Below are 13,540 nucleotides of genomic sequence, written 5' to 3' on the forward strand. Positions count from 1 at the left end.
TGACCTGTTTTGCACTATTACAATTAGGACATATATTTCGATTTTGTATGTGACTTATTCTGATACATACTACAAAATTATGGTTTGTATCTCGATACAAACAATATTACATGTGAATTATCTACCAAACTTGCAAGTTAAATGTCTTACAAAGTTGCATGTGACCTGTTTTGCACTATTACAATTAGGACATATATTTCGATTTTGTATGTGACTTATTCTGATACATACTACAAAATTATGACTTGTATTTCGACACAAACAACATTATATGTGAATTATTTACCAAACTTGCAAGTTAAATGTCTTACAAAGTTGCATGTGACCTGTTTTGCACTATTACAATTAGGACATGTAGTTCGATTTTGTATGTGACCTATTCTGATACATACTACAAAATTATGACTTGTATTTCGACACAAATAACATTACATGTGAATTATTTACCAAACTTGCAAGTTAAATGTCTTACAAAGTTGCATGTGACCTATTTTGTACTATTACAATTAAGACATATACTTCGACTTTGTATGTGATATGTTCTGATCATACTACCAAATTATGGCTTGTATTTTGACCATGCATATAACCTATTCTGATACATACTACACACTAATGATATGTAATTCAATCTTACATGTGAACTATTATACAAATACTGAATGTGACTCATAATTGCATAAAATATATGCGAACTATTATGTTACTATGGCATTGGAAGCATATGTTAATATTTCATGTTACTCACACCTGCAAAGGTTGTATGTGAATTCTTTTTTTGACAATTTGCATATGGCCACTACTATCAACTTGCATTTGTGACACACTAAATTTATAACTTATTTGTTCACATTTATTTTTATAGATATGTCAAGCATAAAAAATTACTGTAATTACCTAATATGATTTCATATGGAAATCCACCACGCCAACTACCTAATCTTCATAACACATTTTTTTTTGTTGAAATGGGGATTGAGGATTGGGGTAGTAGAATTTGAGACCTCTCAGATTTACTCAAATACACTTACTTCCAAGTTAAGCCTGTGAGTATATAACACATCTCTATTGTCGTTTAATATTAATTGGAATACAATTTATGTATGTTGCATTGCCATATGGGAAGATAGATGACAGAGGTTGGTTGAAATAACACTATTAGATGAGCAACTTTATTATTATTCAGAATACCTTAAATGGTACAGAAGAGTATATCGTCGATGGATATCATATCGTGGTGCAATTATTGGCACACTGATAATATTTTATTATTTAATATATTTTTATATATTTTATATTTATTTAAAATATAATTATTTAATTATATAATGCAAACATGAGAACGATATCGAGAATATTCATATGATAAATCAATAGATTTCTAATCCGGGCACATATGTTATTGAAAGAAAGACAACAACCATGTTCTATGCCATGGAGGAAGAGAAACAAATCACTGAGATAACTCCACCACAGCCTGTTCCGCGAGCACAACCTATGCCAGATGATTCTGACAAGCCAATTGACTCGCCAAGGAGATCTAGACATAGTAGACGTAACTCACACAAAAAAGTCAACTCACACTAAAAAGTCAATGTTGATACATATACTACTATCTTGATAAATGTTTGGTACCTATTTCATTTCATGTTCACCGACCATTTAGTGAGGTTGGACAGTCACCAGCAATACCTAGTGTTCTATAAGACAGTGGAATACAATATACTACCTAAATACTTAATAGTTTTATGTCACCATCTCATATAACTCGGACGCTGTGATCCTTTTAGTAGATTGGTATTCCTATAATATCAACTAATATTAATCTTATTGTTAAAAGTTAGAATACAAGCGATGGTTATCAGTCATATAACACTCGATGTCAAAAAAGGGACGTCTATATAATAGAAAAAGACATTTGAATTATGTTTAGTAATATTTAATAACTTTATAATTTGTAAATATATTTTTTATTTTTATTATTTTATATGATTTATAAGTATTTACATTATTATATTTTTTTATATTTTATGCTTTTTACAATTTATAAATATTTATATTATTTTATTTTATAAATTAATTGTAATATTTAATTTAATATTATTAAAATATTTTAATAAAATAAAATTTTAAATATAAAAGATTAAATTATATTGAAAAAATAATATTAAAAAAATTAATATTAATAATAATATTAAGAAATTCTTACAACCGTCTAATTTAATAATATAAAAAAATTTGAATGGACACGTTATACCGTCCACACTAAAAGGGCATGCCGTCATAAGTGTGGTAATAATTAATATTTTTTTTAATAAAATATTTACTGTGCTTAAATTGTAAATGCGACACTACCGTACTCTACCATACTTTAAAAAATGTGGTAGAGCCTGCATTTATTTTGATTTGAAAAATATTTTTTTCAAATTAAAATTAAAATTTTTTATTAAATTATATTAAAAAATAAAAGGCTTTAAAAAATATTTGAAGTTCTAATCAATAAAAATATACAATTGTGATGGGATATACTCGAGATAATCTAACTTTATATTTTTGTAAGAAAAAACTAATTAGGTGATATAAGATTTTCATAGCAAAATAATGGTTAGAAATAGATGTTTAGTAGATATTTGAAATGAAAACTTTGTGTTAAGTTGAATTTAGAGAAGGATGGTCAATATAATAAGGAAAGGAAAAAGAAGAGAGATAATTAAAAAAAATATTTAATTAAAAATATTTTTACCATTTTATCTTAAATTAATGATATATAATCATTGAATTATAAAATATAGAGATTGAATTGAAATAAATAACAAAACTTAAGTATCAATGTATGTATATATATATAAATAACACATAAAAATGCTATCATGATTTATATTTTAGATCATTTAATTCATGTGTTTGATTAAATTTTAAAAAAAAAAGTCCAATTGGTTTACTCTCAAATTAGAAAATGATCAATGAGGATTCTGTGATGCGCATATGGAAAACGTGACGAAATTTCTCATTTTCTTCATTAAATTTTAGTGAATATTCTTTTCTTTAATTCTTTCCATCTAAGTTATAACTAACCAACCATATTTTCAAGATATTTTTTTAATTAAATTTTATATATCGATTGATCTTAAAGATTACTCTTTCATATCTTATTGATATATTCTTTCATATTAGTTTAATATATTTAAAATCAATATCCTAATGCATTTCAATGAAATAAAAATATTCAACTTTATTAAATTCTATTACAATGTAATTTTTCAATAATATATTATAGAATATTATTATAATTAATTAAATAACTTCCTTAATTGCCATTTCTTATCAAACATCCCCTCTTCTTGTTTTCTTCTTCTTTCTCCGGGATAGGTGCTTGACTGTTACTTAATCTTTTCTGCTAGATTTCATCGCCTGCTCCGTCTCCTTTGTTCACCGTCACAACCATCGGCAACTCTTTTCAAATCCCCACTTGCCTCTGAAATCTTTCTTCTCTCAAGTAAAGTCTTTTCTCTGTTGTCTCTTTGTAACTAATACACATTTTCTTTATACACGGAGACGGTTATATGCATGTTGCTCAGATCTTTGGAACAAACCCTATAATTGATGGGGCATAAGAAGCGCAACCCCACTCGTTCAAAACAACCTCCGCCGTTGACTCCGGCGGCTGCGGCTGCCGTTGATGAAGACGAGAATGTGACTCATCTTTCTCTTGTCAAGATCGAAACGTCTATTACGTATGAATCAGACAGTTCTTACTCGAAGATTAAAATTGAATGTGAGCGAGCCTTGACGGCACTCCGCCGCGGCAATCATACCAAAGCCCTCCGCATCATGAAGGAGTTGTGTATGCGATACGGTGATAACTCGCCGCACGCTGCCCTAATTCATCGTGTGCAAGGTACAGTCTGTGTAAAGTTGGCCTCGATAATCGATGATCCCAACGCTAAACAACGGCATTTGAAGAACGCGATCGACTCCGCCAGTAGAGGAGCTGTATTGTCTCCGAACTCGATAGAATTCGCGCATTTCTATGCTAATTTGCTTTACGAGGCTGCAAATGATGGGAAAGAGTACGAGGAGGTTATGAAAGAGTGTGACCGTGCGTTGGATATCTTGAACCCGATTGATCCCGCCAAGGAGAGCTTGCAAGACGAGAGCCAGCAGAAGATAACGACTGCGGAAGCAAGAATTGCTCATGTGCAGAGTGAGCTGAGGAGCTTGAAACAGAAATCGAGCATTGCTTCAATTTCGACTTGGATGAAGACCTTAGGGACTGGGGAAGAAATCAGATTGATACCCATACGGAGAGCCACTGAGGATCCTATGGAGCTTAGATTATTGCAAACTAGGAGGCCCAATGAGATAAAAAAGGCTACAAAGACGCCTGAAGAGAGACGGAAAGAGATTGAAGTTAGGGTCGCTGCTGCCAGACTACTGCAGCAGAAATCAGAGAGTGGTTTGGGACATAATGAGGGTGAACGGAGTGAAAAGGGAGCGGAAGCCCCACCGGGGAGTGATAAGAGAGGAGAGAGGAGGAAGTATGGGATTAATGTGAAGAAGAGTGGTACTAACAAGGAGAGAAAGGATTGGGTGCAGTTATATTGGAACTCAATGAGCATGGAAATGAAGAGGGATTTGTTAAAAATTAGGGTCAGTGATGTGAAGAGTTATTTTGGGTCGTCCAAGGATAGTTTGGCTTTTGAGGTTTTAAATGAGGCATTGGCATTTGCGGAGGAGAATAAGGCATGGAGGTTTTGGATGTGTTGTAGATGCCTTGAGAAGTTTGCAGATTCTGAGAGTCACACACGTCACGTTGCGCAAGAACATATGGGTAATCTCATGCCTAGAATGCAGGCAGTTTTGCCTCACAGTGTTGAAAATAAGTGGATTGATATGATTCTTAATTGTGCTTGGAAACCACTGGATGTTTCCTCTGCGGTCAAGATGTTTGAAAGTCCAGGGAAATGCCAGGATGGAGACACAGTTGAGGATTTTTTCTCGGGGAGGCATAATGAGGAGTGTGACGATTATTTCAAAGATGCGAGGGATTCTTCTCCTGAGAAGGAAAGTTCAAGTAATGGCTGTAATGATTTTACTGCAGGGAGCAGTGATGCAGATAGAGTTTCCAGTATTGAGTGTAAAGAATGCGATAGAAACCAGAGTACCATGCCAGAATCTATTGATAGCTGGCCATTATCAGAGGACTCTGAGAGAGGGAAGCTCCTTGAAAAAATTCATGCTGTATTTGAGGCACTTATTAAATGTAAGTGTCTTGCTGCAAGTCATGTAAACAAGGTGATACAACTTACGATGGATGAGCTACAAACTCTTGCTTCTGGTTATCAGCTTCTAAAGCATGGCGTGCATCAGACTCCCTTGTGCATTTGTTTTTTGGGAGCATTGCAGCTTAGAAAAATCCTCAAATTCTTGCAGGAACTATCTCATTCTTGTGGTTTGGGAAGATATTCTGAGAAAAATAGTACTAAAGATGATGTAAATTCTGCTCAAGGTCCTGAGATAAAAGAGAAAGTTGTTCTTAATGGTGATGCATTGTGTCTCTACCTGGATGATTGTCTGTTGCCATCTGAAAGTGCTCCTGGCACATGTATTCCTGATGATATGGCCACAGCAGCTTCTACTAATGTTGAAAATGAGATTCTACCTGACGTTGATGCTTTGCTCTCATGGATATTTGCAGGCCTCTCTAGTGGGGAGCACTTGCAATCATGGCTGCGTATGAAAGAGGAGAAAGTGAACCATGGAGTGGAAATTCTCCAGACACTTGAGAAGGAGTTTTACCACCTACAGAGTCTTTGTGAGAGAAAATGTGAGCATTTAAGCTATGAGGAAGCATTGCAGGCTTTGGAGGATCTTTGTCTCGAAGAAAGTAAGAAGAGGGAAATGGACACACTTGATTGTAGTTGCTATGAATATGCACTTAGAAAGCGGAGGGATGATATTGCTGAGAATGAAAATAATGCTCTGTTTGTTAGCAGTAGGATCGAGGTAGATGTCATAGCCAATGTATTAAAAGAAGCAGAAGATCTGAACGGCAGTCAACTTGGATATGAGAATACTCACAGTAGTCTGAATTCTCAGTTATGTGACTTGGAATTTGGTGAAGACAATGATAGTAAAACCAAGGACATTGTGCATCAAATGAACACTTGTATACAAGTTGTGATTCAGAGACAGAAACACCAGTTATCAGTAGAGGTTAGTGTGTTTGGTCTAGAAGCTCTCTTATTATTTGTCACAATGATTCTCGCCACTTTAACTTGGTTGTTTGGTCATGCAGCTCAGCAAAATTGATGCTAGAATCATCCGAATTGTAACGGGGATGCAGCAGTTGGAACTCAAACTTGAACCTGTTTCTGGCCATGATTATCGGTCAATTTTGTTACCTTTATTGAAGTCGTATATGAGGGTTTGTCTTGGACTAATTATAACTTCTTGTGGTGTTCCTCAACCGTTATGAATACAATATCCTTTATCTATTTGTTTTGACACTCTCTATTGCAGGCACACATGGAAGATTTAGCTGAGAAGGATGCCACAGAGAAGTCTGATGCTGCAAGAGAAGCATTTTTAGCAGAATTGGCACTTGATTCTAAGAAGATTGCTAGAGGAAGTGATAATTTGAGAAATACACAGGAGAAAGCAAAGGATAAGAAAAAGAACAGAGAATACAGGAAAAGCAAAGATCCAAAGGTTTCAAATTCATTATTCTTATTTTTTGTGTTTTGTTTTATATGAAGTTTTTACTGTAGATTGAAAGTATAATTCATATTGGTAATCCAATCTAATGTCTTTTTGCATTTCAGGCTCCTTTTGGCAATGAGCAGCACCTGCTTCATGATGAGACTGCCGAGCAAAGGTATGTGTCCCTCTTGATCTCATTTTGCATTCTATTTTTGCTTTTCTGCCACTTTATTTTGCACTTGCGGATCATTAATTCAGATAGTAAGTACAGCCTGTTGTCTTTGATTTGTTTCTTGCCACAGTTCCTTTCCAGTTGCATCTCATGGTGACCCTCCTGATTCTGAGATTCCTCTTTCGGTGAAAAGTGATGACTTGAAACGACAGGAGGAAGAACATAGACTTAAAATTGAGCTTGAAGAAGAGGAGAGAAAACTTGAAGAAACTCTGGAGTATCAAAGACGAATTGAGAATGAGGCTAAACTAAAGCATCTTGCTGAACAACAACACAAGAAATCTGGTCGAACATTACCAGAAAAGGTGGCTGGACTGCCTGATAATTGTTTGAAATGTGGAGCAGATGATGTACATGGGCCATTGGTAAGCATTTGTTTTGAGGCTTTCCTGTTCAAAATAGTCTAATGATATAGAAATTGGCACTACTTGTTTCCTAGTTCCTTGTCCTAGGAAAATGGTAATATTTGAATGAACGACAACCTAGACTACTTTTACGCCTTTGCAGAGAGCCTCATTTGAATATTAAAGGGAACCTTAGGAACTTTCAGTTTCAGGAACATTTGACATTTAAGGATGGGTTTCCCAATGATATAGAAGGCATACATATGGTAGATAGTGCAGCAGTGCCAATCAAACCTTCAATATCTAGTGCTGAAGTGATTATCGGTACTCATAACACAAATGTAAAACAAGGTTAGCATCATAGACTACAGTTTTCCTTAATGAGGCTAGGCTTGGCTCCATTTCTTGGAAACATTTTCCTTATCTCTATTTTGCAGTTCCATCTAGTGAAGGAACTGCGGATGACAGTCTTTTGGCTTCTGACTGGAGGACAGGAAGGAGAAGTAGGCGGCAGAAGAGTTCCACCAGATCTTTTGATGGAAAATTTCAACCAACTTCATCAGAACATAACAATGTTGAAGTTGGAAGTATGTATTTCTGCTGTGATAATTTTTCATTTGCCTTCTTTATTGTACAGACTTCTTGATTAATATAAGCATTCACATGAGTGGACTTGAAATGATTGTAAAGTGATTTAACCAGAGTTACTTGAATTTGAAATGACCTGGTTGTACTATGAAGTATGTAAATCTTCGTTTGTCTCTTATCTACTAGAATTGCACTTTCATTGATGTTGTACTACTCAACTCCTGCATTTGTCTAGGGAAATTAATTTTTTTATTCTCATGCTGTTGTAATTTAGATCTTACTTTAAGTTCTTTTTGCTTGCTTGAAATTAGACTGATAAATTGAAATGAATTGTTTGAGATGGTTCTGGTGTGTTGGAGTGAAATAATTATTGGCACATGAATAATTTCTCTGTTCCTGGAATTTTCTTGTGAATGTTGAACATAGGGTAGGATCTCTGACACAATATTTTTAACTGTTTTGCTTATTTAAAATTCTTATATGAGATGCATATTTTTGTCATGTTTGTCTACTATACTATTATGGTCCTTCAACCTTCTTCTTCTTCTTCTTCTTCTTCTCCTTTTGCCGTTTTCATTTCTACTATCTGCATTGTTGCCACTTAACAGTGGTTACAAAGAATCAGCAAATATTAATTTGCTATCATAACTTAGAGCCATTTTGTGCTAAATCAGAATGCAGTTGAAACTGATTATATCATGGTTTGTCTGTGTGAAAATAGTTAATCCTACTATAGGGGACAATGGAACTAGGGCATTGAGACAATTACAGGCAGAGGATGATGAGGAAAGGTTTCAAGCTGACCTTAAACAGGCTGTACGCCAAAGTCTTGGTAAAGAAATTCTTTGACTATGTATTTGTTATTATTACTCTTATCAGTATATGTGATGAACGATGGACTTTTAGGGAACTAAATAAGTTATCTTGAGAGTTGAGATTGAGATTGATGCCCTAGGAACTCTACTTCAATGTTTCTTATGTTTTGTCTATGTGTTTGGACTTTGGAGCTTGTAGCCTTTGCTTTTACAGTATTTATATTGATACATTAGGGTAATTTTGTGGCATTGAATCCTTACATGAGGGGATGTCTCCACCAAGAGTACAAGTCCAGCAATCCTACTGATATTGAAATTATGAACTGTCTGTACTCCATTTAGGTATTCAGTAATATTATATTTGTCAAATTGCAGAATTGCAGAATTGCATACTGCTATGCTTTCTGGGAGTTGTGAAGTTCCATGTTATGTTGAGGTTATTGTTTGTTTTTGTAGGATAAAACAGCCTTTTAGGACCCAATTTTCCAAACTAAGCTTTCTTAGTAATTTTGAGCAACACGGCCAATTAAGTCGGTCTGTTTTGTTATATTCATTGAGTTCCTTATTACTTAACTATTGTTGCTCAATATAGAATTTTATGTGCTTCATGATTATGGGATTGCCACTTAGACCTTCAGTCACTTGTATTTTACTTTAAGCAGCAACAAGCATGCTGCATGGGGCTTCATTGATTTTTTTGGTTATGATCCACGTCTAATTGTCAATGCCAATAGAATTCCCTTGAAGAAATATTTGGAGAGAGTATTGTTTTAGACTTTTGTTGCAACTACTATATGTGATTCTCCAGTCTGATTGGGTCTTGGTGAATCTTACAAAACTAGCTTGACTAACTGATTAACTTGGGGTTAAAGTCTCACCTACCAATGACTTAAGAATGGAGTACATGTGCATGCGAATGTAAATACAATATTAATATTCAGTAAATGAAGTCAAAGAGCTGCTGGTAAAGATTGTAATTATGATTGTTGGACTTGGACTATTTGGTTCTTGCATGTATTGGCATTGTATAATTGGGTTGAAACCACCATGTCAAATTGGGTAAGATATACAAGATATACATGTATGCAGGTGGTCAAGTAAATGATTTTGCATCTGAAGTAAGCCTCTCCCTTTTAGATGCATTTTACAAAGGCATGATACTATTCATTATAGTTGTAAGGTTTAATCTCGAGTGATTGCTCATCTTGCTATACTAGCACTGGATGGAGCCTGACATGACTTTTAAATAATAGCTTAAGGTGGGTTGAATGCCTTTTTGGAGGTTTCTTGTATCTCATACATCTAAATGCATTTTTCAGCATCTTAAGCATTCTACTTGCTTTTACTGATTTTTGAATCAAATATTGGCAAACTTATACTTGTATTTGTGTTGATTCCAGACACATTCCAAGCATGTCAGAAAACACCCTTGAGTTCAAGTTTGGGGATGCCAGAAAATATACCTCTGGAGGTTGACAGTTCTGGAGTTTCACCCACTGAAGTTCCAATTGAAAATGTGAATGAAACTGATGTGGTTGGTACAGGCCTGCAGAATGATGTTGGTGAATATAATTGTTTTCTGAATGTCATCATACAGGTATGTTCTGCGAAATAACTTTATTTATTGCATTGATAATTTCAGTTATGCTTTTCTCATTCATTTTTATGCCCTCATTTGTTTATCTTTTCTTCTAAGCTCAGTCCTTATGGCATTTAAGACGGTTTCGGGAGGAGTTCTTGCGGAAATCAACATCAGAGCATGTCCATGTGGGAGAACCCTGTGTTGCATGTGCATTATATGATATTTTCACTGCTCTTAGCACTGCATCTAAAGATATACGGAGAGAAGCCGTTGCTCCTACATCTCTGAGGATAGCTCTGAGCAACTTGTATCCTGATAGTAATTTCTTCCAAGAGGCATTTCTCTTGAACTTTCTTCATATTTCAAGTTTTTGCTTCATTGTGATTTTGTCATTTGCTCATAATTTAAGAATTCACATAAACAGGCTCAGATGAATGATGCATCTGAAGTATTGGCAGTAGTATTTGATTGTCTTCATCGAGCATTTACTTCTGGTTCAAGTGTTTTTGATTCTGATTCTGTGGAAAGCAATGGCATGGGATCTTGGGATTGTACAAATGATGCTTGTTTAGTTCATTCTCTTTTCGGTATGGATATTTTTGAACGAATGAATTGCTATAGCTGTTGTTTGGAGTCCAGGCATCTGAAGTACACTTCTTTCTTTCATAATATAAATGCTAGTGCCCTCCGGACAATGAAGGTTTGTGTTGCTGGTCAATTTGTTCCATAAGTCATTTATTACTGGATTTTTTAGTTAGGTAAAATCACAGGTTATCTGAACTGTTCACTTTTCCTTACAATTCAGACCACGTCTTCTGAAAACTCTTTTGAAGAGCTATTAAATCTAGTAGAGATGAATCATCAATTAGCTTGTGATCCCGAGGTTGGTGGTTGTGGGAAGCTTAACTATATCCATCATATTCTGTCGACAACTCCACATGTGTTTACTACAGGTGTATTTTCTTGTCAACAAAAATATTTTATGCTTTGCTGAATAGTGGTGCATTCCTATGGAAACTCAATATTATGTATATGTTTGGACTACAGTTTTGGGATGGCAAAATACATGTGAAAGTGCTGAGGATATAGCTGCAACATTGGCAGCACTTAGTACTGAGATAGACATCAGCATTCTGTACCGTGGTCTGGATCCAAAAAACATGCACAGATTGGTTTCAGTGGTAAGTGTGGATAAATGATCATCCATTATATTACTTTAATGTAAAAGTTTATCAAATTTGGTTTGGTTTGTGGGTGGGTGGGAGTGATGAGGGTTGGTCTTAGGGGTGTCCAGTATTCGGTTTAAACCGAAAAAATTGACTGAACCGAATTAATTTGGAAATTTGGTTCGGTTTGGTTTTTGTCAGAAAAAAAAAATCAAGTTGAACCGACTAGTGATAAGAGTATACTATTTTTAATAATATACAGATATTAGATTATAATTAAAGTTAAAATATATCAATTAAAATTTTAAAAATAAGGTGTAAAAAATAAAAAGTTTATTAAAAATCCGAACTAGTCAAACCAAACTGAATTAGATCGATTTGATTCGGTTTGATTTTTGATTTATTTGGTTCGGTTCGATTTGATTTTGAACCGAACCGACCCAATGCTCACCCCTAGTTGGTGGTGAGAAAGGTATATAAAAGCAGCAACTTGTATCTATGTACATATATATATATATATATATATATATATATATATATATATATATATATATATATATATATATATATATATATACACACACATGTATATGATTATATCATGAATATTTTATTGATATATTAGCAATGGAATGTGATTGGCTGCGTTATCTTTATTAATTGCGGTACTCCTTTTAGGTTTGCTATTATGGGCAACATTATCATTGCTTCGCCTATAGTCAGGATCATGAACGATGGATTATGTATGATGACAAAACTGTCAAGGTAAATTCATCTTCTATTGTAAATCATCACTTTTTATGGTGTGCATCTTTTTTATGCTAAAGCGGGAATTTTGTTTCTAGGTAATTGGGAGCTGGGCGGATGTTCTTTCCGTGTGTGAAAAAGGGCACTTGCAACCTCAGGTTCTTTTTTTTGAAGCTGTAAAGTAGTGATTAGCGGAATTTGTGGAATTAGTCTAATGCAGGAGAGAGCACTGAGTTCAGCATGGGTTAACATTTTTCGGTCTAGGGTGAGATGTTTGTGCTGATGCATTGCGGCTTTACCTTGATACAGTTCATATGAGGAAATCTTTGTTTTGAAGGACTTCTTAAGTTCTTATACAAGATGAGGGTTGTGATAGAAAATCTCGAGTTCTTTCATATAGGCAGGAGGTTTTGTCGGAGAAATGGCCTTCTCAGGGAAGAATAACAAATCAACGAATCAAGGGAATTTTCTTTTGGCTTGAGGACATCTTTGACATAAGCGACTGTGAGTGTAAAAACTTTGGCACTCTTGCATCTGAGTATTTTTGTAAGGGTAAAGTCCATGGAATTTTCTGTTGCTTTCATGGATATGTCCAATAAGGGGTTTGGTTAAGAAAAAGAGCAGCAAATTTCCTGGTTAGCTGCCTGTGGATGCACTGAAAGAAATTATGATGCATTTGATGAGGTGGTATTGGTAAATAATGATCAGTTGTTGCCAGGAGCATATACGCTAATAGCAATTGTAAGTGGTGAACGTAGTTACATTACAATTAGATTGAAACTTTATTCTAGATGACCAATTCTTCAGAAATTTTCCCCCTTTAGAGGAGGTTCTGTATAGATCACCATCATGGCCCCATGGGTTCTAAACTTTACACATGCAACTTAAGTTGTGGCATAGTATCAATCATATAAATGGCAGCGGGGAATTAGTAGCCAATTTGCTGTTTGTTCTTCTTGTTTAGTCGCATTGTTGCACATCTCTGGCTGGTTCTTTCTCTCTCTTTCTTTTTATATGGTGATGGGAGTCCATGAAAACAGCATATTTGCAAAGCAGGGATGCATCAATCTTCCCAAGAGTCCATGCAGCATTTCTGATGCATCCCAGAATAGAGAATAAAACATATATATTTTTGTAAGAAAAACTTCGCCAAAACATATTTCATTTACTTCCCAATTTTTTATAATGGAACTATATTTCTGCTGTAGACTGAGTTTCTTCATTGGATGGAAATTCAACTGCTCTCGGGTTTGATTCAAGACTTGTACGATTTCCCCGATTCTATTTTTTTTTTAATGGGAGAATCTTACAGTTTAGAAGCATTATTTGCACGATATTAAAATTATTAATATTTATTTATAATT

General features: G+C 34.7%; 1 protein-coding gene across 5 annotated transcripts; it reads left to right on the forward strand.

Annotated features, from left to right (window-relative positions):
* The first annotated feature begins 3,307 nt into the window (after positions 1-3,307).
* LOC110617922 lies at positions 3,308-13,157 on the forward strand. Of its 5 annotated transcripts, none has more exons than XM_043957368.1 (15): positions 3,309-6,216; positions 6,299-6,427; positions 6,523-6,711; positions 6,825-6,877; positions 7,005-7,299; positions 7,485-7,629; positions 7,716-7,865; positions 8,588-8,698; positions 10,082-10,278; positions 10,383-10,598; positions 10,688-10,963; positions 11,069-11,216; positions 11,311-11,444; positions 12,108-12,194; positions 12,275-13,157. In XM_043957368.1, exons 1-15 carry the CDS (start codon positions 3,604-3,606, stop codon positions 12,359-12,361), a joined length of 4,830 nt encoding a protein of 1,609 aa, XP_043813303.1. In that variant the 5' UTR covers positions 3,309-3,603; the 3' UTR covers positions 12,362-13,157. The 5 variants fall into 5 exon arrangements, with proteins under 5 accessions (XP_043813307.1, XP_043813303.1, XP_043813305.1 ...); XM_043957370.1 differs by having other exon boundaries at positions 7,773-7,865; XM_043957369.1 differs by having other exon boundaries at positions 7,491-7,629.
* Positions 13,158-13,540: the final 383 nt, after the last annotated feature.

The sequence above is a fragment of the Manihot esculenta genome, chromosome 6 (assembly GCF_001659605.2).
Source record: "Manihot esculenta cultivar AM560-2 chromosome 6, M.esculenta_v8, whole genome shotgun sequence".
NCBI classification, from domain to species: domain Eukaryota; kingdom Viridiplantae; phylum Streptophyta; class Magnoliopsida; order Malpighiales; family Euphorbiaceae; genus Manihot; species Manihot esculenta.